The 26,823-nt window shown below is 42.3% G+C and overlaps 1 protein-coding gene across 4 annotated transcripts in view; it reads right to left on the bottom strand.

The window, feature by feature from the left end:
* RALYL (RALY RNA binding protein like) overlaps positions 1–26,823 on the bottom strand; it is an 815,331-nt gene that overhangs the window by 126,867 nt on the left and 661,641 nt on the right. For all 4 annotated transcript variants that reach the window (XM_030216020.1, XM_030216039.1, XM_030216030.1 and 1 more), the window contains one exon: positions 26,092–26,139. In XM_030216020.1, coding sequence (XP_030071880.1) covers positions 26,092–26,139 — 48 coding nt within the window. The remainder of the gene's footprint in view (positions 1–26,091; positions 26,140–26,823) is intronic.

Below are 26,823 nucleotides of genomic sequence, written 5' to 3'. Positions count from 1 at the left end.
ATGGCTTTTCCTACCACCTCTATGCTGATGATTCCCAAATCTACCTTTCTACCCCTGATATCTCACCTTGCATCCAAACCAAAGTTTCAGCGTGCTTGTCTGACATTGCTGCCTGGATGTCTCAACGCCACCTGAAATTAAATATGACCAAAACCGAGCTTCTCATTTTCCCCCCCAAACCCACCTCCCCGCTCCCCCCGTTTTCTATTTCTGTTGATGGCTCTCTCATTCTCCCTGTCTCCTCAGCTCGAAACCTTGGGGTCATCTTTGACTCTTCTCTCTCCTTCTCTGCTCATATCCAGCAGACCGCCAAGACCTGTTGTTTCTTTCTTTACAACATCCGTAAAATCCGCCCCTTTCTTTCCGAGCACTCTACCAAAACCCTCATCCACACCCTTGTCACCTCTCGTTTAGACTACTGCAATCTGCTTCTTGCTGGCCTCCCACTTAGTCACCTCTCCCCTCTCCAGTCGGTTCAAAACTCTGCTACCCGTCTCATCTTCCGCCAGGGTTGCTTTACTCATACTACCCCTCTCCTCAAGACCCTTCATTGGCTCCCTATCCATTTTCGCATCCTGTTCAAACTTCTTCTACTAACCTATAAATGTATTCACTCTGCTGCTCCCCAGTATCTCTCCACACTCGTCCTTCCCTACACCCCTTCCCGTGCACTCCGCTCCATGGATAAATCCTTCTTATCTGTTCCCTTCTCCACTACTGCCAACTCCAGACTTCGCACCTTCTGTCTCGCTGCACCCTACGCCTGGAATAAACTTCCTGAGCCCCTACGTCTTGCCCCATCCTTGGCCACCTTTAAATCTAGACTGAAAGCCCACCTCTTTAACATTGCTTTTGACTCGTAACCACTTGTAACCACTCGCCTCCACCTATCCTCCTCTCTTCCTTCCCGATCACATTAATTGATTTGATTTGCTTACTTTATTTATTTTTTGTCTATTAGATTGTAAGCTCTTTGAGCAGGGACTGTCTTTCTTCTATGTTTGTGCAGCGCTGCGTATGCCTTGTAGCGCTATAGAAATGCTAAATAGTAGTAGTAGTAATGTTGTTGATTGTTCATCAAAAGATCTTGATACCTATGTTACCTTTCATGGGTTCAACATAACACCTTACTCTTTGTTTGTTCCCTGTGATGGTGTTCAACATCGTATGCCAGTCCAGCAGGGACAACATGAACCGTAAGTGGGATCCGCTGTGGCAATGTGAGCATAATAGTCTATTTGACAAGGGCTATCATTTCTTCCAATCCGACTTCCGTATATGCTTCCCTTCAGCCTGAGGTGGGGCTTTCTTATATTATGTTGCTTTCCAGGGGTGGGGGTCCAATGTGTAACAGTAATCTTATTAGAAGATATGATTTGGCAATCATAAGTATGCATTCCTTGCTACCCATTGGCAATAATAGGGAACATACCTTCCTGCCCTCCAAACCTCCTGACAACCAATTAACAGTGATTTCATATCGTATATGGACATGGAACTGGCATTTCCTGTTGGAATGTCCTGTGTATAATTATGGTACAGCCAGAGACCCCCCCCCCCCCCCACTGGAATGGTGGCGGGCCCAGTCATAGAGCTCAGGCCATTACAGACCTTGGCTGAGTCAGAAATCTGATGGCTGACATAACTGGGAGCTTACTGGAAAAGTATGGCCTAGTTTGTAGCCCGGATTGAGGCCTAAATAAGCTAAATTAGGAAAAGTTAGGTCAATAGATATGGAAACAAAATGGAGGATTTCAGCACAAGATGGAAGCCATATCTGTTACAAAGTAGAATTTTCTCTAATGTAAGTTAGAAAAACAAGTTGAGAAATGAATGAGTCATGCCAGGTGCAAAGAAAATAGGGAACTAGCTGTCCAAGAGGGGAGGGAGACTTTCCTGTGAGCAGGATTGTGGTCAGCCATGGTGTGAGAAAGGAAAGGTGCAGCTGGATGCAGGGTCTTGCTTAAGATTTGTGGTCAAGCGAGCTAAAGACAAAACCATGTTAGCAAGATAGAAGCTACTCATTAGCATGAGCCAATCAGTGACAACCATGACATTAGCATAGATCCAATCAGGTATATCTATTGTCATATTATCCATATCCTGAGGGCACCTATAAAAATCAGGATATTTCCTGGTTTAAGTTAGAGAGAAGGGTTGGCACTCTCTCTCTCCAAGGGAAACCAATGTGACCAGCAGAATTGACAAATTACCTAATTGCTTTTCCTTGTAAAACCTTTAATTGGTAAAAGAAATTATAAAAGATTAGGAACTAATTAACACCTGTTTGCAGCTGATTATATTCCTATAACTGATTGTACATGCCTGTTGTCAATCACTGATTTGACTTGTATCTTGGCAAATAAACTCCTCATCCCAAATGATGTTCTGTGGACTTCACTTTATGATCAGAGGCGCCATTTTGAAAGAGTTCACGCCTTCAATTCAATTTCAGCACATTAGCACTCCGTTCCTGATGAAGCCGTGGTCTTAGGTGAAACGGTGATCCCCGTTGAACGGACAAAGAAGAGTGCTTGAATTCAGTTCAAAGCTAAGTCTTTATTTGCTGAATTGATTCGGGTCATAAGTGGGGCCCGATACTTAAAAAACTATTGCTGTCAGTCAGTATAATTTTGGTTGAGGCTTGTAAATATATAGCCCTGTGGTGACAGAGTTTTTTTGCCCAATGATAGAAACGCTGTGTGAGTTATGAATTGAATCATATATAACCATGCACTAAACCGCAGGCAGTTTGCCAGCGGTTTCTGAGGGCTTTTTCTCTGTTTTACCAATACAACACTAATAATTTTAGGCTGTAGCTTTCACATAGTATTAAACCAATGTGACCAGCAGAATTGACAAATTACCTAATTGCTTTCCCTTGTAAAACCTTTAATTGGTAAAAGAAATTATAAAAGATTAGGAACTAATTAACACCTGTTTGCAGCTGATTATATTCCTATAATTGATTGTACATGCCTGTTGTCAATCACTGATTTGACTTGTATCTTGGCAAATAAACTCCTCATCCCAAATGATGTTCTGTGGACTTCACTTTATGATCAGAGGCTGTAAGTATAAATGCTTTTGCTGTATCAGGCTATCTTTCGCTGCATTGTATAACCTGTGACCTAAATCCAGTTTGTCATAAGGCTGGTATCTTTTCCTTAGACCTAACGTCTCCCTTAGTGGCAATTCCTTTTAGAACTTCACAACTCCTTGATTACCCCAGTCCTAGTGCTATTTAGAGATGGAGTCAGATTTAAGGTCACTCCAGCCTTCTTGGGGGGTCTCTGAACCCTAAATTTAAAACACCTGTCAGAATTAACATTTCCTGTGATTCGTTTCTCTCTCTCTCTCTCTCTCTCATATATATATAATCTCTGGTTATGGCTACCTGGGTGGAAGGAGAGCCTGAATTTAGGAAGTGGGCGCAGCTAGGAGTAAGGCTGGTGGGGAGACCAAGACAAGCAAATTTTAGCGGTAGTATGAGATACAACAATTGTCTTTGGATACCCAGGTCAATCTAATGATTAAGTGAGTATTTTTGAAATTAAAACAGTTAAGATGTACTTATAATTATTAGTAAGTGACAGCAGATAAAGTCCTGAACAGTCCATCCAGTCTGCCCAACAGTCACAATCATTATCAATTCATGATTAAATCAACAATGAACTTGATATTATATACTTTGGTACTTATGTTCCACCTACTGGAGTTGCCATCAAAGCCCAATCCATCCTATCCAAATATGACTTCTTATTTGCAGGATCCAGACTGTAAAAGTCTGTTTGGCACTGTCCTAGGTTCCAGTTACTGAAGCCCTTTCCAGCCTATCCTAAACTTTTTATTTTTGTTTTATACCATCTATTTTCTGAATAGAGTTCCCCTGGGTTCATCTCATGCCTTTTTGAATTCCATCACTGTTTTTTTCTCTACCACCTCCTTCGGGAGGGCATTCTAGGCACTGACCACCCTCTCCATGAAAAAGAACTTCCTGACGTTACTCCTAAGTCTATCTGCAACTTTAGTTCATGTCCTCTAGTTTTATCATTTCCCTTTCTCTAGAAGAAATTTGTTCCTTTATTAATACCTTTCAAGTATTTAAATGTTTATATCATATCTCCCTTGTCCCTTCTTTCCTCTAGGCTATACATATTTAGGTCTTCCAGTCTCTTTTCCTATGTGCTAATTAGATTGTAAGCTCTATCGAGCAGGGACTGTCTCTCCATGTTCAAGTGTGAAGCGCTGTGTACGTCCGGTAGTGCTATAGAAATGATAAGTAGTAGTAGTAGTAGTAGTCTTGAGGTGCAAACCCCATATCATTTTTGTTACCTTCATCTGGACCACGTCTAGTCTTTTTACATCCTTAGCAAGATGGATTATTGCAATGCTATCTATGTAGGCTGTATGGAGAGAACATGAAAATGTCTACAAACTCCACAGAATACAGCAGCTAGACTACTATGCAGAACACAAAAGTATAGAGTGTTTTCTTTCTTACAGAAGTTGCACTATCTTTCAATAGAGGCAAGAGTAATTTTTATGTTTCAATCACTTTTCTTAAACCAAAAACAAGCATATAAACAAGATATAAGATGTCACAATGTCCAAGAAATATATAAGGACTTCAACCCCCTCCCCCCAACCCATCCCACCCCACCCAGCCTAGACCAGAGTAAAAATATGTATGTTCATAAGTTGAGCAGATGACTTCTTGCAGCTTGAGACATTATATTCCATAAGGGGGACCAACAGTTTTGAAACTCTATTCCAAGAGATGTAGAGATATCCAGAACTTCCATACGTTCCATGTGCAACAATCCAATCATTTGGCCATACTACTGCTGCAAGGAGGGACCACTGGTTGACAGCCACTCTAGCAAGATTACAAACTTGGAAATGATAATGGAGCATGATACAAAGGCCCTGCAGTCCTAAGGCATTGGAGGACCAAGATGTGGCAGACCAAAAAGCAGCTGTGGGTCATAGTGCCATGCAGCCCTCCAAAGGCAGGAGATTTGTTTCAAAAGGGCTTTCCAAACAGCTGCGATCACTGGACATGACCAAAACATGTGACCCAATGTGACGCTACTAGTATCACATTTCAAGCAGGGACCTGTGGAAGAAAGGCCCATGTGGAAAACATGTCTCGGAGACACATACGAGTGCAAATTTATATTGTAATGCCCAGTGTAACAATGATTTTGCCTGACTTCACAGAGAAAAGACACGAGTCTTAAATTGAGCTGCCATCAAAGAAATGTTCAGATCAGAATTTCACTGAGCCACCAAGTGTGAATAGTTGAGGTCTGGTGCAGTATCTTTAATGTGGCGATGATGGAACGATAGGGGCACCAATTGTTGCTCTTCCAATATGAATGCAGTAGAGAGCTCCTCTTGGACATCTTCAGCCAAATCTTCCCAAGGTAAACTATTAATGTAATGATGCAACTGTAGGTAGCAGAAGAAATCAGTTGCCGGAAGAGAAAGTTCACGTTGAAGATCCGAGAAGGGTTTGATGCGTCCCTTGTTTGTTACATGAAGCAAATATACAATTCCCAAGTTTCTCCATCTTTGGAAAGTAGGATATACAGTGCACTCCATTTAAGTGCATGTTGGATAAGCGCATGCTCTGTTTAACTACATGCCGTACTTCGGTCCCCTTTGGTTTAGTGCTCCACTGATAAGTGCAAGATTTGCTTATATGCATGGTTTAAGACCGCTCCTCTGCAGGAAAGACTGCGCATAAGCACAGGCATGGAATATGGAAGCCGATTGGTACGTGACAAAGGAGCGGTAACATTGAAACCTCATTGGTTAACTGCCACAGGCAGAATAAGCAAAAGAATGTTGTTAGAGTGTACACTGGAGTCGTCGTTGTTGCACAACTGTAAGACTTTAACACTGGCTGAACGAATAGAAGTTCTTAAAAAATTAGAAAACAAAGTCAAGCATCTATTGCTAAAGAATATGGTGTCAATCCCAGTCAAATTTCACGTATCTTGAAGCAGAAAGATCAGCTTCTGGAAGACTGGCAAAACAATACAAATCCACACAGGAAACGAAAATGGGCGGGAAAAGCTGAGGATGTAGAAGATACTCTTCTTCGGTGGTTTTCTCAAGTCAGGAGCATACAGTTTCCTCTCAGTGGTCCACTGCTTATGGAGAAAGCTAATCAGCTAGCGGAAAGTCTTGGACTAACTGAATTCAAAGCCACTATTGGATGGTTGGAAAGATGGAAGGAGAGGAACAACATAAAATTCAAGAAACAGCAGGGTGAAAAACAAGACGGTGATGACTTTGGTGATGAAAATTGGGTTGTTTAAGTTCTTCCTACCATCTTGAATGAGTTTGCACCTCTTGAAATTTTCAATGCTGACAAAAATGGTCTCTACTAGCGAGCGATTCCTGATGGAACACTTGCATTCAAAAAAGCCGAAACTACAGGAAGTAAAACGTTGAAGGACCGACTGACAATCCTCCTTTGCTGCAATATGGATGGGAGTGAGAAGTTGGAACCACTCATCATTGGATGAGCAAACAGCCCCGTTGCTTCAAGAATGCTAAGCGACTTCCTGTGTCATACAAGGCTAACGCAAATTCATGGATGACTGGGGAAATTTGGAAGCAGTAGCTAAAGAAGTTAGACAATAGAATGTGGGTACAAAAGCATCAGATTTTATTGCTTTGTGATAATTGTGCTGCACACAGTGATGATGTCAGGCTGTCTAACGTCAAGGTGGTCTTCCTGCCACCAAACACTACCTCTCTGATCCAACCTATGGATCAGGGCATAATAGCCAATGTCAAACAACATTATCGGGCTCATGTGCTACATTGTCTGATGAGCGTTATGGATGACCAGACTGGCAAGGATAAACGTGCTGTTGAAATGGCTCGTAATCTATCACTGTTGGATTCCCTACATCTGCAGAAAGAAGCCTGGAATCATGTTATACAGGCAACCATTGTGAACTGCTACAAGTGGGCAAGCTTTGTTAAGGATGTGGAGAGGAACACAACAGATGCAGCTGTTGCAAACGCGTCAGATGAACAGGCTATTGACATCCCAGCTGGTGTTACTGAAGAGGAGTTTCATCACTACGTAGCTGTTGATTATGATTTACAAACAGCTGACGACAGCACTAATGTCCAGATATGCGTCTACATGCAGGCAATGGCTGATGATGAAACAGATGATGTAATGAGCAGCGAGGCACATGTTGACGAAATTCAACAGCCTCCTGTTACTTTTGCAAGCGCCCTGGAGAGTCTCAACACTGTGTGGGCCTATCTTGAGGCCACTGGATGTCAGTGCTATGACAGTTTTTTACCGTCTGGCAGACATAGTCTATGGAACTCACAGACACAATAGTGTACAGAGGACTATCACTGATAACTTCAAGTAAGCCTAACATCAGTTAACGGAGACTGTATAACGTCAGTTAACGGAGACTGTATACCATACGTATAATAAACAGTACTGTACATATGTGTTGTAGGAAAAAGGCAACTAAAGTGGACTTTCATGGTCAGTTGAATCTCCAAAATTGTGGTCAAAAAAATCTTAAGTAGAACGGAACCAGTCATTAATGTGGCATATGCCACTGGCTACAGTCATATGGCATAAACTCAGCAACCCAAGTCCACCATATTCTACCGGTATCTGAAGAGTGGATATTGGAAGGCATGTCTTTGTCCCCTGCCACAAAAGCCTTGTAAAAGTATGTTTAAATGCTTTTCATCTTGCACTTTAAGGTATAATGGAAGAACATGAAAAACATAAAGCCAACCAGGAATAATGAACAAATTGAATAAAGCTATTCGCCCAATCAAAGATAGAGGAAATGATCGCCAGGCCTGCAACTTAGTACTAGTGCTCGCAAGTAACTCTGTGACATTCACTGAACATAACTGAGTAAGGTAAGAAGGAATATATATACCTAGGTATTTTAAGGGTCCCCCTGTCCAGGTTAATAGAAAGGTTTTCACCCACTGCCGCTGGGTATCTGACAATACAGAGAATGCCTGTGATTTCTGTAGGTTCAAGGTAAAGCCCGAGTAGTGTCCAAGCTGGTGAATTAACTATAAATGATTGATTAACAATCTGTGTGGATCAGCCAAAACTACCAGGAGATCATTGGAATAAGCAAGGGTTTTGATACGATGATCCAACAAGGATACCCCTGTGACCCCCTCCACAGACCAGAGGACACGCAACAAGGGCTCTAAGAAAAGTAGGGAGAGAGCGGGCATCCTTGATGTGTGCCCCAGAGCACGGGGAAGGGGGCAGCCCATACCCCGTTCACCAGGACACAAGCAGATGGTTGTGAATAAAGCGTTTGAATTACCTGGTAAAATCACCTACTAAAGCCCACATGCTATAATACTTGAAATAAATACTCCCAGCCCACCTTATCAAAAGCCTTCTCCAAAAGGTATCCAAACTTACTACTAGAGAAGGCATATTATTAACTTGACAGTGCGCCATAGCCAGGAGAAGGTGACAAACATTCCAAACAGACTGGGTGCTGCACAAAGCCCACTTGTTCACTGCCCACCAACCAAAGAAGGATTCCTGCCAATCTCTTTGTCAGCACTTTCGACAAGATTTTAAGGTCCACATTCAGAAGTGAAATAGGGTGATAAGAATCTGCTAAGTCACTAAGGTGGAATTAACGTATAACGGAAAAGAACTTCTAGCTATAACATCTTCCAAATAAGACAAGATAGGCCCCACTGCCTGTGTGGATAAAAGCTTGCAAAATTCCCCAGGAAAACCATCCAGGCCTGGTGCTAAATGAAGTTTCAGACCCTTCATTTGTATCTCCTGACCTGAAATAGGAGCATTGAGGATCTGGGATTCCTGAGGAGTTAAGCGAGGAAGACCTGCCAGTTCCAGATATGCAGTCAACGAGGCTGTATCCGGCGGGTTGTCTGCTTTATAAAGATGGGAAAAATATTTGGTGAATATGGCCGCTATGTCTTCACTTTTGTTACACAACTTTCCTCGGTGGTCCTGTAGGGATACAATTGCCCAAGACACGCTCCAAGACTTAACATCCCAAGCTAGTAATTGCCCTGGTTTATTTTCAAAGCGGTGAAAATGAAATTGGAACAACAAAGAGCGGGACGCCTGCTCATGTAGGAAAGCATTCAAAGAGACCTGTACAATATGTAAACAGTCACGTGTAGCCTGGCAGGGTCTATGTATGTATGCCCTTTTAGCCTTTTTTAGCTGAAATTCCAATTGTAAGCCGCTAGGTGCTTATTGCAGGCATGTATATAAGCTATGATATCCCCTCGGATCACCGCTTTGGCTGTAGACCAAAATAAGGAGGGCTGCTCCAAGTGTGCTTTATTGTTGGTTACAAAAGTTGCCCATTTTTCTTGAAGATAGGTGCGAAAACTCAAATCATTGTATAGACAAGAGGGAAAACGCGACCCCGAGGAGGACTGATAATATGCAGGCACTTCTATATCAATCCGTACCATGTTATGGTCCGAAATTTCCTCGGGACCTATAATGGCCGATCGTAACGAGGAAAAAACAGCTGTCACCACCAGGATGTAATCTAGACGGGAGAATGTCCCATGAGCTAGAGAAAGGCGAGCAAAATCACATTCCCTGGATGGAGCGAGTGCCACGTGTCTAATAGACTGAAAGAGCGAATAAATGAAGTAAGAGCATTGGCTCTGGCCCCTCAGAGATGTGACAATCAAGGACTAGAGCCAGGGCCGGTCTTAGCAAGTGCGGGGCCCTGTGCAGACCAAGTTGGTGGGGCCCCATCCTAGCCCCGCCCAACCCTAGCTCCACCCATTGATACGATTATTCAATTTTTAGAAAATTGTTATTTATGAAATTTCAAACACAAATGAAGCTAAACTTGTACAGAAAAACTGATTGAAATAATGAGCACAATGCTATCATGAAACCCCCTCTCCACAGAAATTATTCAGTTCAAGTCCACTACAATTAGTAGTTCCAATTTCTTTTACAAAGGAGAATAAAGGAAAAATATTAAGAAAAGATTCAGTACTTTCAAATTCCCCTATTACTCTGTAACCCATGAAACCAGAGAGGCAACACAGAGCTCCCCAACCCCAAGTAGCCAAAAAAGCTGTAAGTGCATAGGTTCCCATTAAAGACAAAACCACAACACATTTACAGTACCAAATGTTTTCCATAAATCAGCTATATTAGAGATATAGACTTTTAATTAAAATTAGATATTAGATATGTATCATATGACAAAGAATAAAGTGATTGCTCAAAGCATATACTAACCACAATCGCTCAACTGCAAAACACTATGCACAAATTTGTGCAAAAATACACTCATAACCTTACCAAACCATAACAGAACTAATTCCAAGGACAGGATGAGCTACAACCTTATGCATGGAAAGGCAGCACTGTAATTACACCAAGCTCTAAAACACTAGTACACAACCTAGTGAAAAAAAACAAAAAGGGCTGCAAATACTACACACTAGCAGAATACTGCACCTTGATCACACATGAAAAACACATGACACAACAGATACGAAGGCAAAATACTGAACTGTGGAAAGTTACCTCAAGAAGTCAGACTCAGCATGCAGCAATACTAGAAAAATTGAAACTTATATGCAAAATATCACAGATGCACATTTCCAAAAGCTGACATATTCCAATTAATAAATTCTGAATAAAATAATTTTTTCCACCTTTGTTGTCTGATCATTTAGTTTTTCTATTCGCTTTGGTCCCAGTGTCTTCTGTTTTATGCAGTGTCTTCTTTCCATTTTATATGTTTTCTCTCAACACGTCTCCATCCTCCTGTGTCCTTATGTGTCCTGCCTACCATCTGTAGCCCTGTCCCTATCCTTTCTCCAGTTCCGATCCAGTCCTTAAATTCAGCAATTTACCCTCCATCCATATCCAGCATTTCTCCTCATCCCCTCCATCCATGTGCATCTACTTTCCTCCCCTCCCCTCCATCCATGTCCAGCATTTCTCCTCTCTCCCTTCCCCTCCATCCTTGTGCATCTCCTTCGTCTTTCCTTCCCTCCATTCCTGCCTAACATTTCTCCTCTCTTCCCTGCCCTCCACTCCGTCTATGTCCAGATTTCTCCTCTCTTCCCTCCCCTCCATCCATGTGCATCTCCTTTCAGGCTTCCCTCCCCTCTATCCGCCCATATCCAGCAACCCTCCTCTCCCCCCTGCCCGCCCCGCCATCCATCCATACCCAGCAGCAACTCTCTTTTCCTCTGCCCACCCCCTCCAGTCATCCATACCAAGTTGGGCAGCTTTCTCCCCCTCCGGGTCCTGTCTCTTCCGCCCGCTCTCGCCCATCTGCATACATCTGCATTGGGTATCCCTAGAAACATCAAGAAATAATTGAATCTTAAAGCCCATGAACATCTTTTCTCTATTTTTAAAGTACATTTTCATTAGACATGTTTTATAAGGAGCTAAACCCACAGAGGCTATCAAACAGCCGCTATGCGCACCTCTGAATCTAAAGATTCCAACACCACTGAGCAATCCAAAGCAGACTACTGTTGTCCCACAGATTTTTCAGGCAAATAAGACACTTGTGATAATGGGGGAAACTTGTCCTCCGGGACTCCTCCATTCATATAATGTTTCACCATATCCCTGGGTGCTACTGTAAACAACCAAGGATAATTCAGAAAACAAAGACTGTTATTCCTGGCATAATTTTCCAAAACCTTCACATTTATTTCTCAGACTAGTCATATCCTTCACAATATGAGATTGCAAACTTTTAGAGTCAATAAAATATTTATTTGATCTATATGAGTGGTTAATACCTTCAACTCAATATCAGTCTTATCCACTTTTGTTTCAAACTGATTAATTTTTTGCAAAACAGCATGAATTTGAGGGAAAAGAGTCTTACCCAAATCCAAAATTAAAGACCATAAGGAATCCAGTCACTTCTTCGGGTTTCCTCTGCAAAAATTCTGGTATTGCTACCACTGAGACATGTTGAAGGGAAACACTTTTCAAAACTTCTTTGGAAACTCCTCCTTTCCCCTCACTAGAACTTGCCACGGTAATGCTCACCCCAGGGGAAACTATTGAAATAGCCCCCTCAATGTCTGTTTGCTGTTGTTGAGCCCCACTCAGGCTAGCATCTCTTGCATTTCCAGGCATAGGTCATGGGTGCCACTGACTCCAGGAGCAGGGAGTTAGATCCTCATGGCTGTGGTGGAGGGGCCCTTCAGTCAGGGCTCAGCTTGGTTTCAAGTCCAGGAGATGCCATCATATTCTTCCTCAAGACTGGCTTCTCAAGCAGGCTACCTCCTGACCTATCAGCCCAGCACTTCTCCCTCGCTCCAACACTGGCGATTCACATATCCAGCCTTCTGCCGGTGTCGGATCCTCTCCCTCAGACGCGTCCCGCCTCAATGCAACTTCCTGTCTTGCGCAGAGGTGAGACGCGTCTGAGGGAAAGGCTCCGACACCAGCAGAAGGCTGTGAATCGCCAGTGTCTGAGCGAGGGAGAACGCCTCAGGGCTTTAAAAACGAGCGACCACAGGGGAAGGTGCAAGACTCGCGCGGGAGGGGAGGGCCCTGAGAAGACGTTGTTGTCGTCATCGTGGGGAGGAGGCAGAGAAAGGCAGAGGCAGACTTGAGGCGCACCGCGCGGGGCCCCCTTAAGCGCGAGGCCCTATGCGGCCGCCTCAGTCGCCTCTGCCTAAGACCGGCCCTGATAAGAGCAATCCAAATTGGGGCTGTCACTAAATTAAAATCTCTCAGCACTATAACTAAGTGACTGATATGGAAGACAAAACTGTAACAAACTTATGAAAAAATGCAGGGCCATATTTATTAGGGCCATACTCCACCAACAGGAGAAACTCGGCACTATGAAGCCATAAATGCAATAAAACATAACTCCCCTCAGGATCCCTAGATAGTAGTTCTGCTTTGGAAGCCAAAACTTTCCAGGTTAAACAGCCACCCCTTCCCTCCTCCCCGTAGAGGATGCTGAAAAAACCTCATTTACCCAGGGGCGGGGTAATTTAAGGTGCTCACATGCAGAAAGACGGGTCTCCTGGAGACAAGTAATATACGCATAATGACGCTGCAAGGCCAAAAGAATTTTCGTGCGCTTCATTGGGGATGTTATCCCTCCCACATTCCATGTTATCAGTCTAATCAAGGGAATACTCATGAAATTGTTGTGCAGAACAGTGAGGTAAAATGATTACCCTTAATGAGATCAGACCCAGGCGCCCAGTCCCCCCTGGATCCTCAGGCAACCTACAGGAATGATAACAGACATATACTTTTGAAGCCCCAGTCCTGGAAGTCAAGAGAATAGCGATCACAAACCCTGCCTCAAAATCATATGACAAGCATATGTCTGTCCCTTTGCTGACAAGCTGAACACCAGCATAAATATTATAGAACATAACACACAATTTTCTACATAGCACAATTACTATATCCCAGCCCTCCCTCACCCGTCCCCAAACCTCCCTTCCCATCTCCTTCCCCATACCTGAATGATACACCCCCCCCCGAGAAACCCAAAAAGAAACTCCCCAGCACCTCTACATGCAGGGAAAATGGAGTCACTATTGACAGTAGAGGTCCCACCCCCCACCCACGCTCACTATAAGGAATCATGAATAGTTCTATTAACCTACCCCAAACATAACTCTATAAAAAAAATAGAGATTTTGACACCCTGACCAATCAAAATTTAGACCAACATAACAAGAACATGACCCTAAAAAACCTTTAGAGCAAAGTTAAATTACAATAATGTTCACAATGATCTGTCAAGTTCAGAAAATGTTGCTAGGGACAGATCCTTTAGATAGACTTGAGCCTCTTGTGGGGATTCATAAGTGCACCAGTGTCCAAGATGAAATATTTTTAAAAGAGCAGGATACACCAACATAAAGCGCACTTGAGCCCCATAAAGCGCTGCACAGATAGGGACCAAACACAGAACCTGTGTTCCTGCAAGGCCACCGAAAAGTCTTGAAAAATCTTTACAGGATTTCTATCATAGGTGAGATTGTCCCACTTCTGCTGATAGACTCTCAGAATTTCCATCTTATGGATATAATTCTGTAGTTTGATAATGATGACCCAAGGGCGATTATTACCCTCCTGCTTCTGGCCCACCCTGTGAGCCTGTTTCAGGCAGATAGGGCCTACACTATCTGTGAGTGCGAATTCTGCCTTCAACCATCGTTCTAAAAGGGTTGTCAAAGTCCGATCTGGAACTGATTCAAGTATTCTAATTATTCTTAAATTATCCCTGCAGGATCGATTCTCTAAGTTTTCAATCTTGGCTGTTTGCGCTCGGACCAACTTTTGTAAAGCAGTAAGCTCAGCGACTGTCCCAGGTCCAGAGTCCTCTAACACAGATACCTGCTGCTTTAATTCTCATATTCAGCAAGTTGTGTCTACCAAAACAGCTAACCCGGCAGTAAAAAAAAAAAAAAAAAAAAAATTATGTCGTGCTGGAAATGGTGTGCACTGGGGGCAGCTTATCACCAGCTCCTGCAGTAGGCCGGTGGAAGTGTCAGATTGGCATGTGACAACGTTGCTGTAGCTCTATCTCCCACAGCGTTGTAAAAGGGCCCCTAAGTTCTAATATTTGAAGTAGATGAGCAAAATACTAGCCAACACTGGAGGGGGACAAATGAACTGTTTCCTCCTAGTCCACATATAAGGGCAATTCACTTGAGTGCATAAATGCACTAGCACTTTTGTGGGTAAGTGCACACTTATGTAAATAAGTGGCAGTGGGGATACTAAGGCTATTCTGTAAGGGTGTGCTTAAGTGGCATAGGGCTAGATTCTATGTATGGCACCTGAAAAATCCACACAGAAACAAATTATGCCTAGGCATATTCTCTAAAGTACGCCTAAATTTTATAGAATAGGCTTAAATTTCCATGTGGTATATAGAATATGCCGAGTAGCTTGCCACATGTCCAAATTTGGTCATGTTCATTTAGGCCATTTTTTACTTAGAGTAAATCTTGACGTCTAAATTAGGTGCAAAGTGGGTGTATTCTATAATAATGCGCATAGATTTTAGAAACGCCCATGCCCTGCCCATGGCCACATTTCCTTTTCAACTATGCAACTTAGAATTTAGGCACACCATGTTGTAGAATACACTTAGCAGGTTGTGTGCATAAATCTCAGTTAATGTCAATTAGTGCTGCTAATTGCTTAACATCAATTAACAGCACTGATTAGCTAGTTAACCAATTAAGTTCTGCTCATTGTTATAGAATACACTTTAATTTCTGCATGGAAATTAAGGCACCATATATAGAATCTGGGGGACAGCATTTAAATGCAAGGGGGCGTTCACATGGGTGGAACATGGGAGGGACATAAACATGGCTGCCACTTATGTGCATAACTTACAGAATACTGCCAGTTACACATATCCCTGCCGCAGTTATGCCAGGTCTCTGAGTGGTATAACTATGGTCACGTACATATAGGTGATCTGATGCTGGATTATGATAGTATTCTATAACAGAATCTGGGTGCTCAGATTTCTGTTATAGAATAAGCTCTCACCATGCAGAATCAGGGCACCTAAAAGGAAGTGTACACTACGTTTAGCTCCACAGTTAGTCTAAATCGCAAGGGGATGTGTTGGAAGCATGTTTTGGGCAGTGCTTGGGTAGGCTTAAAATCTGAACATTTTTCAGCAATAATGAGACAGAAAAAAAAGAGGTCCAGGGCAAAAAAGAAGCACATTTTTCTAGACCTCTTTCAGTCATGACTAAGTCATAAAAAGGTGCCCTAACTGACCTGCTGACCACTGGAGGGACTAAGGCATGACCCCTTTGTAATCCTTCAGTGGTCACTGATCCCTTCCCATCCCCCAAAGATGTAAAAGTGACAGTAGACACCACCAGCCTATATGATAGTTCCAAATCAGTGACGTACCAAGGGGGGGGGGCGGTCCGCCCCGGGTGCATGCCGCTGGGGGGGGGGGGGTGCTGCGCGCCTGTCGGCTCTTCGTTTTCATGCTCCCTCTGCCCCGGAACAGGTTACTTCCTGTTCCGGGGCAGAGGGAGCATGGAAACGAAGAGCCGACAGGCGCGCGGCACCCCCCCCAGCGGCGTGCACCCCGGGGGGGTTCTTTCACTGGGGGTCGCGCTGCACCCGGGGGGGGGGCGGGGTGCATCGGCGATCCGCCCCGGGTGTCAGCGCCCCTAGGAATGCCACTGCTCCAAATATTATGACCATACCTAAGAAAGCAGCAAGCAAGTGGATGTAGTAGCCTACTGATCAGCACATTGGACAGAAAACAATGGGCCCCAGTTCAATTCCCATTATAACTCTTTCATTTCAGTACAAATATGTGAGCCCTCCTGGAACACAGAAATACCTCTTGTGCCTAAATATCTAAGGTGGTCTTTTACAAAGGTGCGGTAGCGTTTATAGAGCGCACTAATGATTAGCGTGCGCTAAACGCTAGAGATGCCCATAGGAATATATGGGCTTGTCTAGCATTTATCACACGCTTATTTTTAGCATGCCCTAAAAACACTAGTACGCCTTTGTAAAAGCGTCCCTTAGTGACCTGTAAGCCTCAGGGCTATTGTAGTGGTGGATGTTTATTGTTGATTTAATCATGAATTCATAATGAGTGTGACTGCTAGGCAGACTGGATGGACCGTTCAGGTCTTTATCTGTCATCACTTACTACATTATTATATTAGAAACAGTAGTTGTTCTCTGTTCCTGGAGGGCTCACCATACAATATGAAGGGGTGTAAGTGAGATCTGTGCCTGGGTCCCTTTATGTAAAGTCCACGGCACTGACCACTAGGCTGCCCCTTTGCACTGCTGCGATGTCTTTGTGGCCAATTCACTAGGAATGCTGCCAGACAGATGACCGATGGCTTGTTTTTCTATGTTTTTCTGAAAATGGCACTTACAGATGGACATGTTGAGCATGAAAATGTCTATCTCAAAGTCATAACTGAAACAAAAATTTAGATGTTTTCCTGTTCAATTATGGTTGTGAGCTATATAGTTTTTTGAGACACTTTTGGGAAAACATCACAATTTGGATTTAGATGTTATATTGAAAATGCCCCTCCACGTGAACAGAGTCATATGGTACAAAATATGCAAGCTGAAAAATGCATGATCTATTCTAAGCATTGCACAAAGACACATGTCACAGATTGTTTGGGAAAGGGAGGTGATTGGTATAGCTTGTAGCCATGGTAGCAGGTGGCATAGACAGATTGGTATAAACTGCAAGGTAAGGTTTGCCACAGTACATGAGACTCGGGCTATACATGGCAAGGGATATGCTTATAATGAATGTGGTGTGTAGGGGAGAGGTGTGGGGAGGAGCATGGTTGGAGCTCAGATTAGGATAAGGGTCTGCAAATAGATTGATGGGTATCTGTGTCCAAGTTCGACTGTTGGGGTGGGAGGGAGTGGGGAGAGCTGCAGCTTGCAGCTCACAAATATTGTTTTGGCTATTATTCCACTTGTTTTTTTGCTTGGCTTCTCTTTTTGTGTGTTTATTGTGTTTCATTTTTTTTTTAGTTTGTACTATTTCCACATAGCATACGGTATTAATTAAATAAATTATTATTTTTTTGGGTGCAGTTTGAAATGAAGTGCTTCTCATTTCATGTCACAATAAATGCACATACTTAGTACATGAAAGGGTGGGTTATCCCCTGGATTCTATATAGCACAACTTAAGTTGTGCACACAAATCCAGTCATATTCTGAATTTGCGTGCACAACTTAATTAGTTAACAAGCCAATCAGTTCCAATAATTGCCACTTAACAAGCAATTATTGACACTAATTGGCACTGATTCGAATTTATACGCAGAACTGTCTAAGCGTATTCTATAATGTGATGCGCATAAATTCTAAGTCACATAATTGAAAAGGAGGCGTGGCCATGGGCATGGAATGGGTGGGTCGTGAGCATTTCTAAAATCTATGTGTGTTGTTACAGAATACACCCAGTCAGTGCCTAATTTATGTGTCTGCATTTACACCAAGTTTTACTTGGCGTAACTGCCCGCAACTAAATTTAGTCTTACGAATGAGCGCTCAGCATGTTCTATAAACCACATGGAGATTTGGGTGTATTCTATAAAGTTCTCCTAAATTTAGGAGTACTTTATAGAATACACATAGGTGTATTTTATTTCAGAGCCAATTTTTTAGGTGTGATATACAGAATCTAGTCCTATATGTGTATGGGTGAGTGTGCCACTGCATGTGTCAGGTGCATGTGTGTGTGATTGAGGTTTATCTGTGATAAGTGGGGAAAGTACTTGGGTGTGAGTGTGTGGGGTATGTGAGCCAGTACATAAGCGCTGGGGGGCTGTGAATAGGTGCATGGCATGAATGAGTTGCTAGCAAGCTACTGGATAGGGGCTGTGCGTGTGTGAATGGGTAGGGTGTGTGTATGTATCGGCATATGTGTGAATGGATGGAGAGAACTGTGAGAACATGAGGTGTGTGTGCAAATGAGTGGGTATAAAATGATAGTTGAGGTATATGGTCCACTTTTGTCTGCCTTGCTCTATTCACTTTACCATGGTCTCTGGCTACCTCTCCAACAAGTCTCTTATGTGACACTTCTCCCTCCTTTACCCCTCTCTTTCTGTTCTCCTTCGTCTTTCACATACCCCCTCCTAATGGTATCACCTTCTCTTCTACTGCTGTCAGTGGGACCTGTTGCACTGGTGCTCCTCTTCAGCTGCCTGTAATTTAACTACTCAGGCTGTCACAGGTCCTCCTCTTTAGCTGGTGCACAAAACACATGCTTACAGTCAGACCAATAAACAGATGGACAGCCTTGACAACAGGCGTTCTCGCTTTTTTGTTAAAATGTCTCAAAAACTAGTAACAGTCTGTGTGCTTAGTCAAATAAATCCTGATGCCAAATGATCCTAATGGAATAAAAATCACAGAGTAAGCCAGTGAGGCAGAAAACATTTGTACTCAGAAGAGCAAAAAAATCTGGTACGGGAGCTAAACAACACTGGGCATATGTTATAATTTAGCAAGGATGCTCAACTATGGTCCCTGAGAATCGAAAAACAATGTGGTTTACAAGCTATCCAGAATGAATATTCATCAATTGTATTCACATATATCTGATGTAAGAACCAAGTTAATTTGCATGGCTTGATTACTCTGCAAACCAAAACTGTTAATGTCCTTGAAGCAGGGAAGTTGTACTTCACGCCTTTGGCACTATCAATTATTTGCCACTTTTTGGTGTGGTGATAAAAGTATATTTCCAATGATGAACATAAGATTGGTTAGCTGTCCATCACATTCCCTTTCCCCAACATAAACTCCAGGATAAATCACATCAGTTCATCCACTTTCTGAAAAACAAGGCCACTGTTTAACTAAGCACCTAGAAGCTGATATTCAAAAGGATTATTTACATAAGAAAATCTTATAAACATTTTCTAGGAGAGACCACGTGATGCTGTGAACGGGGAAGCAGCGTTCTGCTGTAGCTCCGGGGCCCTCGCCGCTTGAAGACAAAATATTACCAGATAAAAACTTTGCATGTGCGTTTGATTAACCCTTTTGATGCCTTATCGCATGGACAAATACCTGGAGAAGTCACCGCTAGCCATGATGCAGAAAACAGTAAAGAAAGATAAAACAAAATCCAGCGGCGGAGAGCACAAGATGAAAAAATGGAGGATCATTCGCGAAAACTAGAAGATCTGGAGAACTGCTCCTGTAGGAATAACATTCGGATCGTTGGCCTTACAGAGAAAATTCCAGATAAAAAAACTTGGCTACCTGGTTAGAAGGCTGGCTTTGAAAGGCGCTGGCCCTGTCAGACTCAATGGGCCCATTGGTATTAGAAAGAGCACACCGCACAGGTCGCCCATCAGAAGATCAAAACAGGCCGAGAGTGGTAATGGCAAAAATATTAAATTACAAGCACAAGCTCGAAAGTTTACAGGGATTTCGCCCGCGGAGAAACTCACTATTCTATGATGGCTGGCGAATCTTGATTTTTCAGGATTTCTCCCCAATGGTGCAGGACTTGCATCGTCAATTTCACCCACTATGCCAACTGCTCATAAAAAAAGACATTCGTTTTATGCTTCAATACCCAGCACAATTGAAAATCTCGATGCAAGGTCGCTGGCAAACATATAAAACAGCGCAAGAGGCAAGGTCTGCTTTGTTGGATAAAGATTTGATTGACTCAGATCAGAAATTAACAGCCAGGATTTCAATATATATCGTTCAGGAAGGGTTATCATGAGCACAAGAGTAAATAGCTGTGAGAGTGGTGGGGGCCCCTAGCACTAAGGATGATCTCTAGCATTTTCTCAGGCTCTCTTTGAAAACGTCATTGGGTTCAAGTTGGGTTTTGAGATTGGGTTCAAAGGGGAGGGGAGGGGTGGGTGGGTAAATAAGGGAAACTTTCCTGATGTTAACTTGGATACGAATGCAAAAGCTGTGCTTTTTTTTTTCTCCTTACTGGGTTCTACTCTAGCTTTGGATGGGGCTGCAATGTGGCTTATGCTTGTCCGGATGGGATTAATTAGGTATATGGTCCTTTGGACCAGGGTTAGGCTGGGAACCCTGGTTTACATTATTGTAGGCTCCCGTGTCCTTTACTCTGTAATCACTCTTCATGCCCTCTCGAGTAGTTAGTTGGAATGTGGGTGGGATAAGCTCTCCTATAAAACGTTCCAAAATTCTCGCTTCTTTAAAGAGACATTGTTCAGATATTGATTGTCTCCAGGAGACACGTCTAACAGACCTAGAACACAAGAAATTACAGCGTTCCTGGGTGGGGGAAGTTTTTTCAGCATCCCCTCAAGGGAGGAAAGGGGGGTAGCAGTGTTATTTCAGAAAGGCCTTCCCTATAAAGCCTCGTTGCTAGCTAATGGGGAATGTGGGAATTATTTGCTATTAAAGGTGTGATTACAGGGTGTAGAATTTCTTCTACTAGCAATCTATGGTCCGAATGAGTACAACCCGGATTTCTTCCAATCTTTAGTCAAACTTTGCATACAACATAACACTTCCCGGTTAATGGTGATGGGGGATCTTAATCTGGTCTTGAACCTGCCTACAGACTGTTCGAATCCTCAGTCCCCACACAGTATTCTGGTCAGCGAGCTGGGATCCTTGCTTCATTTGCTAGATCTTTAAATTTAATAGATGCATGGCGGTCAATACACCCAAGAGAACGTGATTACACACACAGGTCCAGGGCACACGGGACTCAAGCGAGGCTAGATTATATTTTAGTAGATCGTATGTGGTTCCCATTGATTTTGTCTGCAGTTATTTGGCCAGAAGAAATATCAGACCACTCCTTAACATGCGTGGACGTAGAAATGCCCTCAGCTAGGACAACTGGGCATGGGTGGCAATATCCTTCTTACTTATACTCAGACCCCCACTTTAGGAAGTATATCATAGATAAGTGGGTAGTCTACGCAAAGAATAATGCAGAATATCTTCAGCAGTCTCTGATATATTGGTCAGCTTCTAAAGCAGTTCTCAGAGGGGACATAATTGCTTAGGAGTGGCCTAGTGGTTAGTGTAGTGTACTTTGATCCTGGGGAACTGAGTTCAGTTCCCACTGCAGCTACTTGTAACTCTGGGCAAGTCACTTAACCCTTCATTGCCCCTGGTACAAAATAAGTACCTGAATATACTATGTAAACCGCTTTGAATGTAGTTGCAAAAAAACACAAAAAGGCAGTATATCAAGTCCCATTTCCCCTTCCCTTACATCCATGCATGCTGGAAACATACTGCTGCTGGGATTCTACAGTTGGAGTCCCAGCTGCGGAAGGGAAAGCTGGCGCATGTGGCAAGCCTTCCAGAGCAACATTTGAACATTTGCAGATTACACAAATAACCCTTAATACATTATTGCATGAGGTGTAGACTATTACCGAAAATATAAACTTCACAGATTTGGCAACAAACCAGGCCGAATGTTAGCTTGGGTAATTAAAAACTGGGGGGGGGGGGGGGGGGTACATGGGCAGTGGCATCCCTGTATGATAAGGATGGGACCCTAACAAATAACCTGGAAAAGATAGCCCAAATATTTACTAATTATTTTTCTTCTTTATATACTGCAGAACCCACAGTACCAGAGCATCACATTCATACTTACTTGGAAGAAGCAGGCCTACCGGTATTGCTCTCAGATGCACTGGACAAGTTAAACGCACCTATTACATTGACAGAGTTGCAAGCAGTTATTAAAATGCAAAAAATGCACTCTGCCCCTGATGGCTTTACAGGGGAATATTACAAGATCATGCCCCCGGAAGCTTTAGCTTCTTTGTTGGATAACTATGAAGAGGTGGTGGAGGGCGGCCATTTCCCCCTACACGCTAACACTACATTGATATCTTTGATTCTAAAACCTGGTAAGCCGAAAGAGCGGGCGGAATCATATAGGCCTATTTCACTTTTAAATGTAGACATTAAACTGCTATCAAAATTGCTAGCGGAATAGTTGGCAATTTGCTTGCCCAGGCTTGTAGGGCCTGAACAGGTTGGGTTTGTGCGTCAGAGACAATCAGTACACAACATGCGTCGCTTGCTCTTGGCAAAAGCCCACTGTAGAGAGCAAGGCCTCTCTTCTTTAATTGGACGCAGAGAAAGCTTTTGACAGGGATAACTGGACACATTTATTTACATCTTTGTCACACATGGGATTTCAGAGTTGGTTTATGAGCGCTCTAAAAGTTTTGTACTACCAACCCTCAGCTTGTTTGCTAATCAATGGGGTTAAGGATGTTGAGTTTCTTATTGCCCGGGATACTAGGCAGGTTGCCCCCTTTCCCCATTACTGTTCACATTATCCTTGGAGCCTCTGCTCCAACACCTTCCATTGTCCCAGGAGGTGGAGGGAGTGAGGTTGGCAGGGCAGAGTGTCAAAAGTTTGTCCATATTTAGGGCCCTTCTTAGTCCTGCCCAAAACATGCCCATACCACACCCCCTTGCCATAAGGACATACTGCAGTTTTAGATGTCTATATCCCGGATTTATAAAATCAGGATTTGGACATCTATGCAATACAAATGCTTAAAGATAGTTTCGAGACATTCAAAACATGATTAAACCTTCTAAAATAAGGGTCCTATGACATAATCTGGCAGCCTACAAGCTGACCAGCTTAAAATGTTGTTTGTCATTTGCAAAGTATATACTTTCACTAAGGGCATGCATATGGATGGACTGTGGGTGGAGTGAGCAAATACATGCCTGGATTATAGAAAACCATAAATTATATACATTCTTGCAAAATGTAAGCACAGCTATTTACATCAGCTATAGGGCTGGTGTAAGTGATCATGCCTCAAAGGAAGGCATGTTTTTGGCTAATGTGCAGTATTTTATAAAGAAAAGTAGACTGGCTGGAAAAGGCATATTTTTACCACCTTAAACTTCTATAAAGACAATATAGGTGCCTATATATGGGCTCATTTTCAAAAGAGAAAAACATCCAAAAAGTCGCATAAGTCTGCATTTGGACGTTTTTCTCACAAAAATGTCCAAATCAGCATTTTCAAAACCTATTTTTAGACGTTTTTCTCTGAAGTCCACCAGAAGTGCATCCAAATCTCAAGTGGAGTTCCATGGGTGTGTTCAGGGTGGAACTTGGTGTTCCTAAGACTTAGATGTTTTTCAGCCATAATGGAGCAAAACAAAACCATCCAGTTTTGAGCTAGACCTGCTTTTATAATGAATAAGTAACAAAAATGTGCCCTAAGTAACCAGATGACCACTGGAGGGAAACAGGAATGATCTCCTCTTATTCCCACAGTGGTCACTAACCTCCTCCCACCCCCCAAAATGTGATGAAAAACATTACTTGCCAGCTTCTGTGCCACCCTCAGATGTTATACTCAGGTCCATCAGAATAGTGTGCAGGTCCCTGGAGTAGTCTAGTGGTGGGTGCAGTGCACTGCAGACAGGTGGACCCAGGCTCCTACCTCCCCCTATCTGTTACACTTGTGGAGGAAACTGTGAACCTTCCAAAACTCATCAGAAACTCACTGTACTCACATATAGGTGCCCCTTTCACCCTTAAGTAGTGGTGTACAGTTGGGGGTAGTGGGTTTTGGGGGGCTTAGCAGACAGCCTGACGGTCCACCAGAGAATCCATGTTGCAGTGAAATAATATATATGCCCTGAGTGTGGTAAAGGCTTTAGGCAGAAGGCAGACCTCACAATACACAAGAAAATCCACAATAGAGTGAAACAATTTACATGTTCTGAGTGTGGTAAAAGATTTGGTTGTAAAGAAAGCTTCCCACGACATCAGAGAATCTATACAGGGATGAAACCTGGAGGTAACAGCTTCAGTTGCATTGAGACAGGTAATTAGGGAATGTACACTCTTGCTATGAAGTATGGAAAAATAGCACTCTGGTATTTAGATATATGTAATGAGACCTCCCCTTTATCTATAGATCTGAATTCAAAGCCCAAATCTACTGATAAACAATAGACACAAGGCTCAGATTTTATAAAAAATAGAAAGCTTGGCATCAGGTATAATAATGGAAAAGTGACATTCCAGGAAAGAAATAGGGCACCCTAGGGGACACTGCAGTGGACTTCGTAAAATGCTCCCAGGTACACATCTGACCATTGCTTCCTTACCTTGTTTGCTAAGCCCCCCCAATACCCCCAACTGTACACCACTACCATAGCCCTTATGGGTGAAGGGGGACCTATATGTGGGTACAGTGGGTTTCTGGTGAGTTTTGGAGGGTTCACAGTTTCCTCCACAAGTGTAACAGGACTGATTCTACAGCAGTTTGAACTTTGTTATCCTCTATGAATGCTTTCCTGTGACTGAAACTTTTCTTATGGCCTATATCCTAATGGCTTCATTTTGTGCATTTTACATTTGGACATTTTTTTGTTTGAAAATGGACCGAAAAACAAAACGTCCAAATCACAAAACGTTTTTCAAAACAGTATTTTCAAAAGAAAAAGATAGACTTTTTTTTGTTGAAACTGACCTTCTTTCCTGTTTAGAATTTGGATGTTTTGTGTAAAATGTACACATTCAGATTTAGATGTCATATCAAAAATGCCCCTACACGTATCTTTATAAAATAGCCTCACAAATGCATTAAATGCACCCTTGTACATTTCCACCTGCTCATAAGCTAGTGGAAATATCTGCCTTTGAAATACATGTGCATGTTTTTAAATTATGCATATACCCCCAGATTCTATATAGCGTGCCTAGCATTCTGTGCCAAAATCCAAGCATATTGTATAATAGTGTGTGTAACTTAATTGGCTAAACAAGCCAGTCAGCGTTGTTAACAGCACTTAACAAGCAGTAATGAGCACTAATTGACAATAATTAGAATTTACAAGCAGCATACTCTGTAATGCAGAGCTCCTAAATTTTAATGTGCATATGCGAAAAGGGGTGTGGTTAAAGGAGGGGAAATGGATGTTTCATGGGTCTTCTAAAATGTACATGTGCAGTTACAGAATATGCTCAGTATGCCTAAATCTACGTGCCAGGATTTACACCATGTTTCACTGGTGTAAATGGATGCACCTAGTTTTAGGCACTGGGATATCAACTAAGTATACTCTATATACTGTGCCTAAATCTAGCCACTGTTTACAGATTAAGCTTAGGTGGAAATGTTTTCCATGCAGATTTTTTAGGCGCCATAAATATAGAATGTTCCCCATAATTCAGAACTCCACCCATGCTCTGCACAACTACACCCCCCCCCCCCGAAGATACCTACAAATGTCATTTACAATATCTTCTTGTCACCTCATGTAGTTTTATATCCTTATGTGTTGCACACTTTTATAAAAGCCATTTTCTGTGCATAAAACAAGGTTTATCTCCTTGATATCTAATAATACATGTTCACTTTTGAACAGGGAGCAATGAATAGTAGGACTGATATGCAAAAAAGGGATGAAACAAATTTTAAATACTGGATAATAGGTCACAATGTTATATGCTTCTAAATCATAAATATGGAGGAAGCAAGAAAGTAAAAATGAAAGTATTCACATACCGACTGTAGAATTCATCTCGGTAATAATCATAATCAAAGTCATAACTGCTGTAGAAAAAAAATTACATTAATTAACCTTTGCATAGATGAACAACATTAATCAAAATCTTTGAGGTATCATTGCAATAGCTGAGCTTTACAAGCAAAACCATAATAAAAACACACAAATATCAGCATAATACCCTATTAGAACAACAATGTGAAAGAAATATGCAAATTAAATCATTGGAATAACAATTATATGGTGTGATAGCACAGTACACATTAACAGAAAAAAAGCAAAATAAACCTCATATCATTAGAGGCATGATACTTACAATGTCAACAGAATGCATTTTAAAACATCTTATACTGACAGATATGACAGGGTATATCAAATGAGTCAAGATAGAGTGACTAATCTGAAGGAAAAATTGATGTGAATGACCCAATTTTAGTAAGAACCCATCTTAGCGAATAGCTCCCACAGTAAATGTCTCATTTTGTATTAGCAAGAAGCAATATAGTGCAGCCCTTTCACACAATATTCTCTAGCAATCCTGGTGAGTTAGTTATTTGAGGTTGAAACAATATTAGCACATATTTTAACTATATATCAAGTTAGAGAACTTATAAAAGTTGTTCATCCCTTGAGAAGTATGTCCTATTCTGGAGACCACACTCTTTAAAAGGAAGGAGACAGAATGAAGGCAGTCAACAGAAGAGCTACCAAATGGTACAGAGTGTGCACCA

This window comes from Microcaecilia unicolor, chromosome 1, assembly GCF_901765095.1.
Source record: "Microcaecilia unicolor chromosome 1, aMicUni1.1, whole genome shotgun sequence".
Classification (NCBI taxonomy): domain Eukaryota; kingdom Metazoa; phylum Chordata; class Amphibia; order Gymnophiona; family Siphonopidae; genus Microcaecilia; species Microcaecilia unicolor.
This window is presented reverse-complemented; position numbering and strand designations above follow the sequence as displayed.